The following is a 19,867-nucleotide window of genomic DNA, read 5'->3' as shown; positions in this document are numbered from 1 at the left end:
TGAATCATAATACTGTTTTTTAATGATCCCAATGTCTTATTTTAAAATACGCTGACAAAAATTAGAAACTTACACTATGTGCAGACATGTGATGTACCAAGCAAAGTGGGGGACAGCGAACAACCAATATTAATCTTCGTTTATCCCGATTCAATCTTAATTCAATCTATAATGCTCCATTAACGGATGTCTGAGGTGTCAAAGTTTACAGGTTTTACAAGAGATTTCCCACAACATGCACTTAATGTAAGTACTGCTTTTACAATTGTCACGCTGATTTTTCCACATTAATTTGAAAATGACAATGAATACAAATATTATATAATATTTTCTTAGGAGTGCCACCCCCTCTTCATCATGTGGCTAGTATTATTTCTGGCTTGTGCATTTAAATTAACAGAGATTTAAAGAGAGTGATCTCCAAAAAACTAATGTAACGTCCGTAACCAAAGTTCATTTCCTGATCTAAACTGGGGAAAACTTTGTCTAGACTGAACATTTTGTCTGGACTGCATCTGCAGGGTTTTATCATTATACAGACAAACGGTTTGATATGTGTGAAGATAAATTTCACTGCAAATATTACGTCTGGACTTGCAGCTAGTGATTTGTAACCAGTCAGCAGCAGTGGCAATGGTTCAAAACCATTTTATATCTCATGATGAATTACTTACTTCAATGAAGTCCTGACAGCAAAATCAGGAGCTTACGTCTCGCACGCTCACAAAAAAGTGGGTGCGTGATGCAGAAGCAGCAGTGAAATTTGAGTGAAGTTGTTCTGAGGGAAGGTTGAATGACACTTGTTTGTGTGAAAATTGCTTATCGAGAATGCACCGGACAGGACATTGTAGATAACCCTATGAAATATGAATAACCCGCTAAATATCACTCAAATATGAATAAATGAGGGGTCATGTTTTTAGGTTGGAAAAAACAGAATTACACATCCCTATATGTGGCCAAAAAAGTAGATGTTGGAAAATGGCTGTGGGTATTTGCTCCCATTCAGACACAAGAGCATCAGTGAAGTCAGGCACTGATGTTGGGCGATGGAGCTCGTAGTGTGCATTCCAACTGATCCCAAAGGTGTTCAGTGTGGTTGAGGCCGGGGCATTACTCAGGTCAGTCACATTCTTCCACACCAGACTCAGTAAATCATTTAGTTATGGACCTCACAAAGTGCACAGAAACATTGTCATTCTGCAACAGAACATGTTTGATTTTATGCTCCTGTTAGTAATGACTGTAGCTGAATTAGTCATGTGTCCATACATGTGGACATGTAGTGTAGACAGATAAATGTAAACATGCACAAAGGCATAATCAATGAATAAGGAGTGACAGGGGATGTTTTATTTCCTTGGGAGGCACCTGAACCTGACCGTGTTGTGAACATCACTCCTGTAAAACCAACAGCTAGGTCACTCTACAGAGGCAGAAACAGCAGTGTAGGATGTAAGGGGTACACAGGGTGTTTGAGGGACACAGGGATTCATTGACCTCTGGATGTAAGGAGAGAGAGCTGTTGAGAGACAGACTACAGCTGGAGTCTGGGTGTGCAGTTCTGGATCTTAAATTCTGCTGATCTGTGGAGGACTCAGTTTAGGTCTGAAGCACAGGATGTTTTGAAAGTGGCACACACAGCAAGGTTTTGCATTCTAATGTATCCTTTAAAGTAAATGATATAATCACACCTAAAAGCAGACCCCAAACAAACCTAGAGTCTGGGTGCAACAGCAATTTATAAAGCTGTGAGTGTTCTGTGCATGAATTACACTATCAGAAAGTGGATGATCCTTTTTTTAGGGATGGGAATCTCTTTTTTATTAAGGCTGGGAATAGTAAGGCATTTAACGATTCTGTTTCTGATTCCGATTCTAATTAACGATTCCAATTTCTTAATTTCATTAATGATTCTAGTACTTCTAAGAACCTGTTAAATACACCATAGGCTAATAATAAAAAAAACAATACTACTTTTGATAAACGTAAAAAAAATGTTATTAAATGCTAATTACCATTTATGGCATTGAAACAGAATCCACATTAAAAAAGGTTTCTGATGCTGTACGCTTGATACTTGTTCACCGCTGCTGAATACTAGTGTAGATTACACCAGATTATTTTAGTACAGTGTCCCATCTGCTTTGATAGGAGAATGCAAATGCTTAAGAACATTAATAACAAAAAAAAAGGGAACAAGACCTTTTAAAGGAATATTCCGGGTTCAATACAAGTTAAGCTTTTTCAACAGCATTTGTGGTATAATGTTGATTTCCACAAAACATAATTTAGTCTCGTTACACCTTTTCTCTTAAAATCAAGGTTACTGTGAACATTTGAAGTGAATGGGGACAATTGTTGGAGGGTTTAAACACAAAAATGTGAATCTTATAATTTTATAAAAGCACTTACATTAATTCTTCTGTTAAAACTTGTGTATTATTCGAGCTGTAAAGTTGCATACATTGTAATTTTTACAGTTGTTTTAGTGTTTGTTGACATTACATCATTATATTAATGGAGTTTCTATACACAGAAAAGGTATTGATTTTACAGAAAAGTGATTTTATCAGACTTCAATCATGTTTACACGCATATCCTTTATGTCTTGTGCCTATACTTTTGAAATAGTGAGTATTTTACTGTTTGCAGATTTGGCCCCCATTCACATCCATTGTAAGTGACTCACTGTAATGCAGAATTTTGCTTTTTGTAAAGAAAAACAGGGACGAGTCTAAATTAATTTGTGTGGTAATTAATATTATGCCACAAATACTTTCGATTTAGCTTAACTTGTATTGAACCTGGAACATTACTTTAATGAGAACTAGATCTCCATTCCCAACCAGAGACTTTATTAAAACTTGTTTTAAAATCCCCAAAGCTGCAGCTAAGCAGTGCACATTCCCACACATTGAGCCACGGTAGTCATGTGGGTGATGAAAGTTTGAATTTAGTTTGCTTCATTTCCCAAACCCGTTGACACATCTTCTTCCAATTATTTCCTGTCCTATTGTATCCTTCAGTGTCCCTTTTCTTAAAGCCAAGATCCTTTGCCTATGACCGATCCTCACATACAGTAACAGTCGAAAAAGTCAAACACTAGCGGCAAAAACTCTTTCAACCATTATAAAAACTTAACAGACCCAAGTACTTCATTGAGAAAGTGAAACTTAAACTTCAGTCTATATAACATCATCTGCATAAAAGTCTTTACCTAGTTCAACAATTTAAGTAAAGAAGCATTGTGAAAAGTTTTACGCTGCAGTACAACATGATATTGGATACAGATGAATGCAAGTTGACTGTAGTGCACATTAAAGTCTGCTGTCTGATCCAGCAGGCATCATACGAGCCATTTAGCTGGAAGGAAGTTCAGATGACCCGCCTGCATTCACTGGCACCTCCACCTGCCTCAACCTACAATACGATGAGGGTACTTAAGAAAAGACAAGATGCTTTCTAGAGTAATCCGATGCATGAGGCCAGAGAAGAGACTGCTTGAGGCTGCACGTGGCTGTACAGAAAAACGAGTGTGACTCCTGTTTCCAAGAACCGCACAAAACATGAAATGAAATGTGGGACAGAGATGGAGAGCAGTGTTGACAGCGATCCACGACACTTGAGCTTTTCTTTTGTTACCTGGACAGTGAAGATTATGCCGTATTAAAATCTATGAATAACAAAACATCTTTTTAATTAAGTTTACATAAGAGGGAAAGGTTCTGTTTCACTCCAGCTATATAAACTGACGTTACAGACCCTTTTTGCTATCTCAGACTGCAGAATCTGAGCAACAGGTTTTAACCTTTTACCCGAGCTACATAATCTAGATCCAGAATGAATTCCTGGGAGTCAAACTATAGTGACACAAGGCAGAAGTGTTAGGAACCAGAGAACTGATATGCATGCAGTTTTACAAGTGTAGTTGCATACCTTTTTACTTATTTAATTGTTTGCAGTTTCAAATCTTATTTAAAGGTGAAATGTTCAATTTTCTGCCTAACGGAATTGCAAAAATAATGACTCTTTTCAAACAGGTTTCACAAACACTTTCCTTACCTGCAAGTGGTCGAACAAACAGACCCGTCCACAAATCATGCCATTGGTTTAACCAATGTGGCAACAATGTTTTGTTAGTGTCACAGAGCCACAATCAACCCAGAAATGGCATACTTATAGTTGTGTCTGCACATTAAGCTGTGATAGGAGAACATATTTTGACATAACCTCATACTTTACTTTTATTTATAATATTTCCTAATCTAAAAAAAAAAAAAAAATGGATATGTTCAAAACCTGTTTCTGTTGGAGATATTATATATTCAGTTATACATTTATTCTATATAGCCAATCTAAATATTATAATTTCTGATTATTTATTATAGTTTAGCAAAGCATCGTAAGTATTAAACATCTCGTAGCACTGAACCATTTGGTCCAATGTTAATATGATTACACTTTCTCTCTGCAGGAGTCTGTAATCTGATCATTTCTCACCTGTGCAATGGAGTAGTCGGATGAGTTGGCAGCCTGCAGTCCTTCATTGCCAGAGATGCCAACACCTACATGAGCGGTCTGGATCATACCCACATCATTAGCTCCATCTCCAATGGCTAGAGTTATAACTTTCACCTGTTTCTTCACCATCTCCACCACCTCAGACTTCTGCAGAGGAGAAACCCTGCACCAAGACAACACAAGAAATCACAGTGAACAAACCAAGAGTTTGTTGGTGCTAACCAATTACCCAACTGTGGATTTGCACTCAGGTAATCTAGCAAATGAACTAGCGTGGGACATTGTTGAAACAAATCTTCTTTAAACATTTCTCCAGAGTTGAAACTGGAAATTACAAGTAGAGAGAGTTTAGGGATTTGTAGCACAATCGTGAATTTGTGATGATGCCTACAGAGAGATCTGAAATTAGTTGTCTTGTTGCCAATAATTCATATTGACAGCCATTTGATTTCTTGGTAGACCGTTGTGACCTCTACATCTGTGGTCACTAATCACGTTGTGATATAATGTCTCTACACAAAGTGAGGTTATAAGAGGTCTCCCAACTTTTTTTTCACTTAAATTCACTGTTCAAATAAGATAAAATCTAGTACTATAAATAATAAGGGTAATATTTCTAAATTTTAACTTTTAGAATATACACTATATTCTGTTCTGGGAAAATGGATCATAAATATTGATGATTCTGCAATAGGAAATACATCAACACAGCAAAACCTTTGTAAATGACAACAAAGAAAAAAATAACCCTATCTTAGCGTTTATCATTTACAGCAAAATTTATAACAGTCAACAAAAGCATTAACGTATATGTATATATATATATATATATATATATATATATATATATATATATATATATATATATATATATATATATATATATATATATATATATATATATATATATATGTATGTATATATATATATATATACACACACACACACACACACATATATACACACACAGTATATACTGTATATAAAGTCAGAAATGGAGTCAGAAATTGACATACACCTTAGCCAAATACATTTAAACTCAGTTTTTCACAATTTCTGTCATTTAATCGTGGAAAACATTCCCTGTCTTAGGTCAGTTTGGATCATCACTTTATTTTAAGAATGTGAAATGTCAGAACAATAGTAGAGAAGATTATTTATTTCAGCTTTTAATTATTTCATCACATTCCCAGTGGGTCAGAAGTTTACATACACTTTGTTAGTATTTGGTAGCATTGCCTTTAAATTGTTTAACTTGGGTCAAACGTTTTGGGTAGCCTTCCACAAGCTTCTCACAATAAGTTGCTGGAATTTTGGCCCATTCCTCCAGACAGAACTGGTGTAACTGAGTCAGGTTTGTAGGCCTCCTAGCTCACACATGCTTTTTCACTTCTGCCCAAAAATGTTCTATCAGATTGTGGTCAGCGCTTTGTGATGGCCACTCCAATACCTTGAATAAGCTGTCCTTAAACCATTTTGCCACAACTTTGGGAGGTATGCTTGTGGTCATTGTCTATTTGGAAGACCCATTTACGACTGAGCTTTAACTTCATGGCTGATGCCTTGAGATTTTGCTTCAATATATGCACATAATTTTCCTTCCTCATGATACCGTCTCTTTTGTGAGGTGCGCCAGTCCCTCCTACAGCAAGCACCCCCACAACATGATCCTGCCACCCCCATGCTTCAAGGTTGGGATGGTGTTCTTCGGCTTGCAAACCTCACCCTTTTTTCCTCCAAACATAACGATGGTCATTATGGCCAAAATATTTTGTTTCATCAGATTTCTCTGATGAATTTCTCCAAAAAGTCCCAATGTGAACCTGCAAACTGTAGTCTGGCTGTTTATGGCAGTTTTGGAGCAGTGGCTTCTTCCTTGCGGAGCAGCCTTTCAGGTCATGTCAACATAGGATTTGTTTTACTGTGGATATAGATACTTGTCTACAGGTTTCCTCCAGCATTTTCACAAGGTACTTTGCTGTTGATCTGGGATTGATTTGCACTTCTTGCACCAAAATACGTTGATCTCTAGGAGACAGAATGTGTCTCTTTTCTGCGCAGTATGATGGCTGCGTGGTCCCATGGTGTTTATACTTGCATACTATTGTTTGTACAGATGAATGTGGTACCTTAAGGCATTTGGAAATTGCTCTTAAGGACAAACCAGTCTCCTGGAGGTCCACCTTTTTTTCCCCTGAGTTCTTGGCTAATTTATTTAGATTTTTCCATGATGTCAAGCAAAGAGCTTGAAAGTTGGCCTTAAAATACATCCACAGGTACAACTCCAATTAGCTTCTGATAGTCTTGTCTAAAGGCTTGACATTATTTTCTTGAGATTTCCAAGCTGCTTAAAGGCACAGTTAACTTAGTGAATGTAAACCTCTGACCCACTGAAATTGACACACACACACACACACACACACTTTGTGATTGTTTATAACAATTTGAACAATTTACATAATTTGCCAATAATCCCAAACAGACACCAAAACAACAAATTATAACAGAATATTCAGCATCTTTTAGATAGCCAAACTGCCAAATGTGTTTCGGTTGATAACCTCAGCCCTGTATCCTTGTTCTTGAAGTATAATGGCTGCAGGGTTCAGTATGTTGTAGCATGCATCATCTGTGTCAGCAAATTATATTAAGGTCTCACTTTGGGCTAGAAGACTCCTCTGGGGCTTAACACTGTCTTAAGTTCACAGGTCATTCTATATGTAATTAATGTAGAGTGATGTAAGGCTCTCAAGTGAACCGGAGATTACCGCCAATATAGAAGATCTCTAGAGTCCATTTAATGTTAATTAATCTATATTCAAAATCTGTTCTCCTCAGGATAGAAGTGTGGCTGTGTGTGCGTAGTGAGTGAAAGTAGATCGGCTAGATTACATCAAGCATTGCATAATGGCTGTGGCACATGTGGTGTGTGTTGTATCTTGAAATTGACACTGATTTTTGGCAGTTCCTTGTCATGCTCAATTGGTAACTCATCTGTTTCCTTCTCTGTGTAACGTTTTTTTGGCCCATTCTGGTCTGCTCATAAATGCAGTTTAACTTCATCTATATCTGACTGACATTCTGACTACAACCTGCTATTATAAAAAATAACACTCATTAGTAAATTGCTGCTTTGAGAGCTAGTATAATTATGTTTATTGGGAAGGTTGTGACCTAAAGGGAAGGTAATTTGTTCCTAAAACTGCATGGTGACATTTCCCAGTAATTTTCTGCCAGTCACTTGATGTTTTTTTAAGTGGAGAGAAACGACTAGTGATGGCGTCAGCTCCCCAGAGGGCAAAAAAGGGTTATTAAGATGCAAAGACATATTTAACACCCACCTGTGAAACAGTAAACATTAAACCAGAGCTTGACAGCACCACAACTGCTGTATATCTTGATGGTTTAACAATGTAAAACACACAATTAAATTGTAAATAATTTTAATATAACCAGTATTTCATTTAAAAATTAATAAATACAATTTCCTTTTAGCAACTTTTTCCCTGAGTTTTTTTTCCATTCTCTCCCATTACATTTTGCAGATGATTTTTTCCAAAGCAACTTAAAATACAATCAAGCTATACATTTTCTTTTATCAGTGCGTGCATTCCCTGGGAATCAAACCCATAACCTTTTAGTTGCATCTGACCATTTCAAGGACAGTTTTATAAAAACCTCTAGTTGCTCATTCCCTATTATTAACAAATCATAAATAGTACAACTGGAATGGTCTGAAGTTTGGTTTAAAAGAGCTGTGATGTTTGTCATAACACTTAATAATTCTACAAGTTATTAGAGCTGATTTTCTTTGTTTTTACAGAAGTCTCCAGTATAGTTCTGCAGCCATACCTGCAGCATATCACAGCCTTGCAGGAAAGGGCCAAGTCCAGGAAGTACTGGCAGGCACCGAAAGTGAGGGCGTACTTCAGCGCCTTTCCATCAATAATGAGAGCAAACTCATTTTCCTTGTGCAGGGCATCTCCCAGCATGCTACAGTGATGGCTAAGTAATTCTCTGGTACCCTGCACACAAACATATAGATTAACAGGTACGTTTTGATTAACAATTCATGCAACAACAAAAAAGAAAAATCCCCCATTAACTGATTTTGTCAGTTACACAATTAAAGGGGGGAATTCACTCAGAATTAATTGCATCCACTGAAAGTATTGTTTATTTTTCACATTATAGCACCCAATTCACTAAAGGAATTATGAAAATCATATGGTAATGGCACAAATGCAGTACAAACATTGGTGCTGAAACTAATTTGCTCAGTGCAGAGTGATAGGTATTGGACGATCAAGCAGACTTCCGCAATCTGGCACACTTTACTGGGACTGTACAGCATTGTTAAACCACAGTGACTAAAGCAACTCAGTTAGCTCTTTAAAATGCAATAAGACCGCTAGATTGCATGGTGCGTCAGGAATATATGCCTGACTATAATCTTTATAATCAACAAAATTATTTGTGTTGCCAGCTTTCTGCAACAAAATGCTAAATTAAATAAACACATTTGCGAGCTGCAATACAGCAAAAACACCTGCATCTTATTTGCCATCCGTGCTAAATGTGCTGAAGTAGTTGTGCACTGCTTTTAAATAATTGACATTATGTACCATGTAGTTTGTGTAAAAAAATAAGGCAATTACTTAATATAAATACAGAGCAGCTCTATTCCAGCACATTTAGCACCTTTTGTGGGCAGTCAGTGAATAAAACGCAGGTATTTATGCTGAAATACCACAGGCAAAAGTGGTGCAGCTGTTTATTAAATTCACCCCAAATTGTGCAACTGACAAAATTAGTTTAAAAATGATTGAAGTTCCTCTGCATGCTCCATTCATTTTGACGGAAACCTTTAATGCTATAAATCAGAAATCTGTTCACTGACGAGACACCACACATTAACACTGGGATAATTTCCCCCTTTTCCTCAATGCCAATGTCGATGCAATCAAACCCAAAAATAACATGGAATTTCACATGCACAGTACCAGCCACTTTTGCACATGAAGTTTACATCTGTTTATTGTCAATGCATGGGGGCATCAAAGTGAGAACACTCATATGGCACGCTTCATTACAGAGAGAGCAACGGTGAAGCTGGGTGTGATGGTTCATTTGTTAGAACAAGGCCTTTCCGTGGCCCTGACCAGGAAATACAACGGCATGGGAATTTACCCCGAGAACTAGCAAAACTGCAGACCACCCTCTCTCTCTTTGAGAGTGTTAACAGAATTTGAGAGCGTACGTCTGGATTTATGGGTTATTTTGGAGGAATATCCTGTACCAGCTGCATGCGCTTAACTCGGGATCCACGAAAATATCTGTGCATTGATTAAACCTGGAAGATTTTAATCAACACTGAATGGGCCACAGAAAAATTAGGACCTTTGACTTGACCTGACTGTTGTTTTTTTATGAGATTCAATGGCAAAAACTGTGCTTTCAGCAGAATGTATACCTCATAGTAATAGGCTGTTATTATTGTAAGGATTGGGGATGTGTGGGAGGACGGTTCCGTGTTTGGATTAGGAATACTGCTGCACTCCATATCATTTCCCATAAAAGAGACGCACGGTTCCTGCCTCGAATGTGCTGGAACGATAGGGCACTCATAAAAGTGGTCAAAATCCAAAGAGAAAAACCTCTGGCTCACAGGTCTAAACACAACATTACTACAACACTGTAGTGTGTAAGTGAGAAAGCAGGAGAAATAGGCAGAGAGGAGCCGTTCAGACAGGACACATTTTCGAGATAAAAAAAAAACAGAGAGATCTGTCTGAGCAACAATTAAAAATAGAGAAGATGGACACAAACGCATTTAGAAAGGACCCAGAAAGCAATTAAGACCGCAATTTCTTCAGCAGAACTTTTCGTCAGGTTTGTCTGTCAAGGTGAAGCAAAAATGTGTGTCATAAATTGTAGTTCTGACATCACAAGCATGACTACATTCAAATATGACAACCATTTTACACACAAACTAGGCGGCAAGGCAAGTCAGGACACTCAGTGTCCATATTCATAACACACCAGCCATTTTCTAATCATACAAGTACAGCTCCTATCTATTTAAATAGGGACATTCTTAAATCTCTAAAATGTGACATATTTTGTAACAGCATATACAATGTACATATTTCAAATCAGCAATAAAACCTGACAACAAGGATATTTTAAATTGTATTTCTTAAACTCAAATCACATGCAATGGAAAAATGCAATTTGCACTACTGGCTGGTTCGGCTAATGTGCATGCACATCCTTGAGTAAACAAACAGGTGATATCTCCATCAAAGAGGTGATTTAAACTAATAGGCTGAACTTTAATTCCTTCAGCCGCCATATTTTGCAATCGGAGTTCTCCCATTTACTCGCATACCAGTGACCCATCTCATCCTATAACATTTTTGAGATAAAATCCCTAAAAATCTCTTAGAATTGCGCATAAACAAACACAGGCATGTCACTATCTGCAGCTCCTGTCCTGCAGCTGTCCACCATGATAATTTCTGGATTAACATTCCAACTCAGTGAAGACCACAACACCAAAAAAAAAAACACAACACAAACAAGCACTTTGGTTTCCAAGGGCTAAAACAATGGCTTTAAAAAGCAGCTTTACACAGACCAAACAGGATCGAAGGCTAAAGGATTTAACACAGTGGGTTGCAAGTCTTCAAAGTTCTTCAAAAATAACCCAGGACATCAGAGTTAGACCCTGAAATGTTAAATCCATTCCAGTATGTACGAATGCAATTCATCATCCATTGAAATCTGTCAGTTTTTTCTTTAATGTCAGCTTTTGTCATGGCAAAGCAAAGGTTTGAAGAGAATCTTTTACTTTATACACATTTAAAGCTACCTGAATAATTACACATCCAGTTTAATTGCACAGACATATGTAGGCAAGTCTATCGCCCTCTTGAGTACAGAAGTTTTTATCGTCACAAAACCGCAAGATATCAACTATGTACAACAGGACAGCACTTGCAATGGGTTGGTCAATCATTCATGCATACAAAGTTAAGGCGAAAGCATTCTTTGCTTTTCTGCATAACTGCAAGCACGGTTGAGCCCTCTAGCCTTTCAAAGTACACTTGTTTTTTTGTTTTTTTTACTGAGAGCATGTAAAGATGCATGCATTCTAAGAATGATTTCTGATATGCTTTAGTACAGTCCACATCTGTGAAAAAATGGGTTCCACGTGAACAGTCCATGCATACATACTGCGCTAATGATAACATTTGCATCACACACATACACACACACACACACACACACACACACACACACACACACACACACACACACACACACACACACACACACACACACTGCACAAAATGTGGCACTGTGCAGATAACCGAAGTATACTTTAGTTCCAAGCTTCTGGCCGCTGCCGTACAGAATTGAAAGCTGTTTCCAAGATTCGGTTGGGCCCTTAACAAATGTGAGGAGAACTTACCATAGCTATTTGTAACTCTGTTAAACCGAAAAGCATTAACACAGATTTATGCTGCAGATTGCCACTAAACTACCCAAAATACATCAGGAGGGGGACTGTATGTGTGCGTTTGGGGGGCAGATGCCTAAGGGCAGCGAGATTACACCTTGGGGACCAACCAAACCTCTGCTGGCATAACAAGGCTCTGAAACCCAAGCTCAAAGGAAATATTTAGAGAGAGGAGTCATGGGTTTAGAGGGAGAAAGGCCTCAGGTTTCAAAGAAAGAGAGGTGCAGCTGTAAGAAATTGGCCGTCCATCCCCAGTAAGGGATCTGTACATGTACAAGACTCCAAACAGGCCTCCGTGTTATGGCTGTGTTAGCAAACTGGATCTTGATGACTCAAGAGTGTTTGGTTTGCAAGTGTGCAGAAGGCAGCAGTTAGGATATACAGTACATCAGCGCTTCCATTTGCTGCCAAGATCCAGCAGATAACAGCTGACTTAGACACTTAGGAAATCCTTTTATAGGGATGCCTGGATTGAGGCATGTGAAATCTGACATTATAAACACAGAGCGGAAGGATCTATAGGATGGCTTACATGTGGCATGGAATGAAGACATGAAAGATAGAAGACTGCAAGTGCATACTGCACACTCACGGACATGTATATAAATACTATAACACAGACGTTCACTTGCGCACTTATGATTGACAGAATTGACTGTCCAGCTATGGAAGTTTGAGCAAATATGCTTGTCGCTAACAACAACAAAAGTTGCTAACGAACTAAACGTCCCAGTTTGTTTTTCTTTTTAACAGGAAAGAGCTGGCTTTTTACTCAAGTCAAAATAAAATGGGTTTCGAAGCCATGTGGGTGTCCACTACCAATGAAGTTCACACGAGACATTTCATGATACAGATGGATGCTGCAGTCTATTAAGTATTAGTAACCAATAGTACATGACTTGGCAACCTCCTGTGATTAAATCGTTCTCAGTGTGAACAGCTTTAAAGAAAGAGTGGAATCATGTTTACATTGAAAAAAAAAACAGCTAATGAGCTGGTCTCCACCAGCCTGGCTTGGTCAGGAGGCCAACTACACTAGTCTAGACTAGCTTAAACTGTTTTTAAAACTGAATCACGACCGTTTTTGGAGTAAGAAACCTCGAAACATTAAAAGCGTCCCTTATATAAAGACAGAGTGTTCTGTGCTCTTCAGTGTCTCTATTTTCAGATCCAATTCATTCATTCTTTGTACTCTTCCACACAATCTCTCCATTCTCTACGTCATCTGGGATTTTCTGCACACTATTGCTCTATTTCATGTGCGAGCAGCAGGGACTGCGGTCTGCTGCATATTTAATGTGATTATTGAGTCACTGTTCTTTGACCCTTCCCATAGTGTCTTGCATTTCCCTCTACTGAGATAATCAGCCCCCTTCCGACATCTGGAGGAGACCTCAGACCCATCTATCTGGGGTGGATGAGTAGCCTCCTCCATTCATCTAGTCTTTACATACATGTTTTCATCTGTTAAAGGGATAGTTCACCCAAAAAATTATTTTATTTCACACAACTATTATATAACTATTATTATATAAGTCTTATGAAGCCATTAGATGGCTACAAATGAAACGCCATGACTTCAAACTTGCAGCAGAGGGCAAGATTATCAGGGAATATAGTTCACAAGTAGCATGGACAACTTTTATGATACTTTGTCATTTTTCTCCTGGCATTATAATGTACCATCAAATTTAATTGTAGGGAAAAGTGGATTGTATGAATTGTATGAAAAATGTTAAGACAATAATATGAGGTCGGAACAACATGCGGCTGAGTAAATGATGACGCCATTTTCATTGAACCATTCCTTTAAACACAAAGGACTAGAAAATAACCTAAAATATTGTTCCAGTGTTTTTAATTGCAATGCGAGAGCAAGGCATTTCCCACCACTGCTGGACGTCCGAGCACTAAGCTGCAGAGAGAGAATTCCTCCTTGTTTTCTTTTAGTGTGTTGCTTTAATTTTGTGCATATGCATGGGAGAGCGGGCACTGACATTTCAAACGGCAGCTGTCTGCTTTATGGAGTGTGTCTCTCTTTTCTCTCCTCTTTTTCCTTTGCTTCATCTATCATGCTAAACGGCTGTTTGACAGACTGAGAGCAGTCAGTCATCACCTAAATCCCACCCCCTTCGCAGCGGGACGCACTCTACCGTATCGGGGGTACCGCTGCATGTGTGAGAGTCATTTGAAAATGGTTTCTAGAGCCCTTAACATCCACAGACAACAGACGAGACCCTCCCTGCAGGGGCCAGCTGACCTGTAGGGTGTGTGTTTCAAATGGTTTCCTTCTTTCAAAGCAGATGGCTTTGCATTTCATAGTCAACAGAGATTCCCCATCAGGGAGTTATTGGCCTGTACTGTGTGTATATAAAAGAGGGTCCCAAATCCTTTCTCGAAGTACACGACCCCTTACACTCTCTTAAATAACACCATGCTGTGCAACTACAGTGTGGTCCAAAAGTTGAGACCATTACTAAAAATCTTCTATTTTGCCTTTTTTCCCTTCAAATAATACATTTAATAACAAAATTAAATATTTAACTTTATTTATAAAATCAATATTAATAAATTAATAAAACATTTAAGCCATTTCACATAGCAATACTGCTGTTGTAGTGAATATCAGCTGTGATTCGGGCATAGATATTTAAAGCTACACTATGTAACTTTTGGCCGCCTAGCGGTTGAAGAATAAAACTGTTTTGGTAATTATGTGAGATGTGCTCCATCTCTGCCCTTCTGCACAAATAAATCTGATGGTTTGAGGAGTACCGGTGTAACCATGGTTACAGGTGATCATCTCAGAGCAAATGTCAACAACGACAATAAAACTTGCCCCATCCCCTAACAAAATAAAATAAATAAATAATGAAAAGAAAAAGATGGCTATCTGAAAAATGAGCAGGTAAATAGCATATCTACCCATGTTGTTTTGAATTATTGAAAACAATTGTTTTCAAATAAATAGCGTTACAAAAGTAAGGCAACGATGACATTAGACATAACGAATGCTAGGTATTTCAGATAAAGTCTGAAGGTGCAAACATTGGAAATTATAACTTAGCTAGCAGGCAAATAGACTTTAAAGTTTAGCATTGTTACCAGTATAAAGTCATTTTTTTCCATTGTCCTTCCTCGAAAATGAAACTGAAAGCACTGCAGTACCACAGTCCATAATAAAATGGCCCATTAGAGTGGCTAACACTATCTAACGAACTACCGCGCTAAGAGAGCTACCTGGCTAACTTTTGGTACAATAAAATATCTTACCTGTTGAGTAAGAAAAACTGCATCTCTGGGTAGGATTTAGATCCTTTCAGATCTCAGAGATGTTGCCACATCTTAAAAGCCAATCCGATGTAGTTTCATATTTTATTACTGGTAATGTCGCTTTCCCTTTTTACTTGCAGACTCTTTTTGGTTCGAGGTTTCTTTATTTAAAAAAAACGGTGATTGCCCAGAGGGTTGCCTTTTTGAATGATCTATGGTCAATGTTGCTCATGTATGGCGGCTACAAGCTTTCAGCTTCAAACTACTACCACACCGATCACCGCACATATCCATGCGCTGTATAGCTGGACCTTCTTTATTTTCAGACATGAGGTAAACAGGCACTGACAAATGACAGAAGTACTGACAAATGACAAATTCCTGCCAAATCTGTACTGACTGCTCTAAAATAAAAATAATTATTATAGGCTTACCATAGTGAATCAGGATAAGGCAAATACATGGTTTGGATTGTTGGTGTACTTGCTCAATGAAATTTTGTTAATTTCCTTTTTTTTTATTCTTTCCTTTTCTGCCCAATTTGGAATGCCTAAATCTCAATGCGCTCTAAGTCCTCGTGGCGGCATAGTGACTCACCTCAATTCAGGTGGCAGAGGACGAATCTCAGTTGCCTCCACGTCTGAGACCGTCAATCCACGCATCTCATCACGTGGCTTGTTGAGCATGTTACCGTGGAAACCTAGTGCGTGTGGAGGCTCACGCTATTCTCTGCGGCATCCACGCACAACTCGCCACACCGAGAGCGAGATCCACATTATGGCGACCACGAGGAGGTTAACCCAACATGACTCTACCCATCCTAGCAACCAGGCCAGTTGGTTGTTTAGGAAGCCTGACTGGAGTCACTAAGCATGCCCCGGATTCGAACTTGTGACTCCAGGTGTAGAAGTCAGCGTCTTTACTTGCTGAGCTACCCAGGCCCCCCAATTTTGTTAATTTCTAACAAAAACAAATCTTACATAGTGTATCTTTATAAAAAAAAGTTGATTTAAAACAGTGTTTCCCAAACTGGGGTACGTGAGGTGACAAATTAAATTCTAAGGTTTACTGTTCTTTTAATTTCATCAGTCTAAAATAACATTCAAACCTATTTCTGACAGGCAAAAATTATTTTGTGTGCCCTCTAGTGTAGAAACACCAAAATGGTTGCATCCTAATTAGGTCAGCTAAATATGCAGTGAAATCTTTCACTCACATTTGCTCGCACGCTAGTGACCTGTTTTTACATTGTTGCACAATGTTTTTTCAGCAAATGAGCTCAACCTTGCTAAAAGGGTCAAATGTGACATAAAAAAGCACCTCATGCTGACCGCGCAATTGCACAAATACTTACCCGCAATGCTCAAAGTCGGCCAGCAACACCGTATCTGCAATGATGTGCAGTTTCAGGCACAGAACCGAACACTATGCTTGCATACCGTGACATTGCAGTTATGCAGTTCTATCATATCAAGCGTACAACATCACTGTATTTGATTAATGGCGGCATGGTGGCTCAGTGGTTAACACTGTCGCCTCAAAGCAAGAAGGTTTTTGATTTTTTGGCACAAGTATATGCGGACTATCATGAAGCACCTGCACCTACGTGGGACAAATGGAAAGAGCAGCAGTGGCGACACCCCCCCGGTCAACAACTTTGGGGTGTTCTCATTTTGAATCACATACCACCCCCCCGTGTTGAAGCGAGTTTCACCCAGGGCACCAAACAAGCTAGAACCGCTACTGTATGGACCACGTTTAAGACACCTTTATAGGTCCTTTTGAAGCTCCAGTCCCTAATAATGGTTATTGCATTAAAAGTGATTGGTACATTCTTCAAAAATCTCTCTGACATGAGGTTGAGTAAATGATGACAGAATTTACAGAACTACAACTATGTCAATATCACAGATTTGCTTAATTTTTTAGCAAGAAATAGTTCAGAATCTTAAACCGCTCTATATTTAATATATTAACATTTCTTTGTTAAAAAGGTTTAAAAATTATAAAACTCTTATTTCCAGACTTAAATTCGATTTTGAAACCTAGATTTTCTCCAAATGTCTCAGAGGTTTGGACCCCACTGTCTGATCCCTCTCTCTGCTACAGGCCTCAAATCACTCTTTCAACTTCTTTCCAAGAAGGGAGAGAAATATAGCATAGAAAGAAATGTGAGGTGAACACACTTTGGATGAAAACCCAAAACAAAATGTGTAACTGCTGTGCAAAAGGGCTCCACTGGGAATTTTATCACATGCTTTCACGTACCGAGGGAGTTGAAGCAATCCGTCAGCTGCCATGTCATTTCATCTCTCCTCAGAGCTTACATTACAAACGGTGACATGTAACTGCTTTTTAAAATAAACATACACCTCATTCTCCATACTCACATCCAGGGTGTCCTCGTTTATCACTAGCAGGCCCATGTTCTTCGTCAGCAGCTTGCAGGAGTGTCCTTCAGAAATAAAAGAGAGAGAAAAAAAGAGAACTCATTACTTAACACTCTCACTATGCCTGAAAACCTACAATATGTTTGCAAGGAAAAAAAATGCCTTGCTTGGCATTTGAAATATGACGAATGACTTGCCGCAACTTAGTATTTCAGTAATACATCAACATTACACAGATATGCAATGTGTAACCACAGCAACGGATGAAAGAAATGATTAATTGACAGAATGCACATTCTGTGATTAAAGTTTACAGTAGACCAGAATGGAACACTCTCACATCTTACTGGTTTAACTTGTCTCTTCGCTGTTCTTATGAGATCATGACTGGAAGGATGACAGCAGGCTCTTTCAGCACAATTAAAAGCATGACACATCCCATCAAGAGCACTGAGCACCAGAACCATCAGGCACAAGAACAGTTTTTTCCCCTCAGGCTATCCATCTCATGAACAGTTAAAACTGCCCCATTGAGCAATAATTACATGCAATACACAGCATAGTCCATTTACATTTATCCAACATATCCTACATCTTCTGCCATAACATTCACTTGCATACGTTTAGAACAGATTTGTATTTGTACATACGTATGCATACATATATATATTTATATGACACACACACATTGGCAGCCAAAAGTTTGGAATAATGTACAGATTTTGCTGAATCGGAAGGAAATTGGCACTTAAATACAACCGTGGCAGTCAACTGATCACAACGTATAGTCAGGACATTACTGATGTAAAAAACTGCACCATCACTATTTGAAAAAAAGTCATTTTTGATCAAATCTAGATGGGCCCCATTTCCAGCAGCCATCACTCCAACACTTTATCCTTGAGTAATCATGATAAATTGCTAATTTGGTTCTAGAAAATCGCTTGCTATTATATCAAAAACAGTTGAAAGCTATTTAGTTCTTTAAATTAAGCTTAACATTATTTGTGTTTGTTTTTGAGTTGCCACATCATGCAATAGACTGGCATGTCTTAAACTACTTTCTCTAGAAACTTGTCAGTCAATCATTGTTTTGAGGAATAAAGGCTACACAATGCTTGAAATTGCCAAAAAACTGAAGATTTCATACAAAGTTGAACATTACAGTCTTCAAAGACAAAGGACAACTGGCTCTAACAAGAACAGGAGGAGATGTGGAAGGACAGATGTTCAACTAAACAAGAGGACAACTTCATCATAGTCTCTAATTTGAGAACGAAAACGTGCATGTCTTCAGCTCACAGCTTCATTAAATGCTACCTGCTCAACACCAGTTTCATGTACAACAGTAAAGACAAGACTAGGGGTGCAGGCCTTTTGGGAAGAATTGCAAAGAAAAAGGCACAAAAGAAAAGGTTAGAGTGGGCAAAGAAACACAGACATTGGACAACAGATAATTGGAAAAGAGTGTTATGGATCTTAACCCCATTGAGCATTTGTGGGATCAGCTAGACTGTAAGGTGCATGAGAAGTGCCCGACAAGACAGCCACATCGATGACGGGTGCTTCAGGAAGTGTGGGGTGAAATGTCACCCGACTATCTGGACAAACTGACAGCTAAAATGACAAGGATCTGCAAAGCTGTCATTGCTGCACAACTTTGCAAAACACATAACTCTTTGATATTTTTTTCAAATTGTAATAGTCATTTTTCACGTTATTAATGTCTGGACTATACATTGTGATCAGTTGAATGCCATTTTGGTGAATAAAAGTAAAAATGTCTAATTATTGTTTATTTCTATATATATGTATATTTTCTATTTGCTTTTTATTTTTATCCTATTTTATATTATTATCTCTGTCTTCTTGTTGTATTGCTTGTGCACTGGAAGCGTCTGTCACCAAGACACATCCCTTGTATGTTTAAGCATATTTGGCAGTAAAGCTAATTCTCATCACCCATCAGGATGTGTCTATACAATATAAAGGACTGAACAAGTCCTTGGGGAACTCTCTCTCTGTGTGTGTGTGTGTGTGTAATATATACATTTTATGCATGTAAATCAGTAGAAAAATGGCAGACATTCGAATTAGGAGTGAGGGGAAAAGATCCACAAATTGCCCAATTAGAGAAGTTATGTACAGTAATTAT

At 38.3% G+C, this 19,867-nt stretch overlaps 1 protein-coding gene across 3 annotated transcripts in view; it reads right to left on the bottom strand.

Annotated features, from left to right (window-relative positions):
• Positions 1-19,867, bottom strand: part of LOC127617163 (phospholipid-transporting ATPase IA) — a 197,135-nt gene that overhangs the window by 54,144 nt on the left and 123,124 nt on the right. For all 3 annotated transcript variants that reach the window (XM_052089080.1, XM_052089078.1, XM_052089079.1), the window contains 3 exons: positions 17,713-17,777; positions 8,377-8,549; positions 4,504-4,687 (listed from right to left, as the gene is read on the bottom strand). In XM_052089080.1, the coding sequence (XP_051945040.1) occupies positions 4,504-4,687; positions 8,377-8,549; positions 17,713-17,777 (422 nt within the window). The remainder of the gene's footprint in view (positions 1-4,503; positions 4,688-8,376; positions 8,550-17,712; positions 17,778-19,867) is intronic.

The sequence above is a fragment of the Xyrauchen texanus genome, chromosome 23, assembly GCF_025860055.1.
Source record: "Xyrauchen texanus isolate HMW12.3.18 chromosome 23, RBS_HiC_50CHRs, whole genome shotgun sequence".
Classification (NCBI taxonomy): domain Eukaryota; kingdom Metazoa; phylum Chordata; class Actinopteri; order Cypriniformes; family Catostomidae; genus Xyrauchen; species Xyrauchen texanus.
Note: the sequence above shows the minus strand (reverse complement) of the source record. Positions and strands in the feature narration are given on the sequence as shown.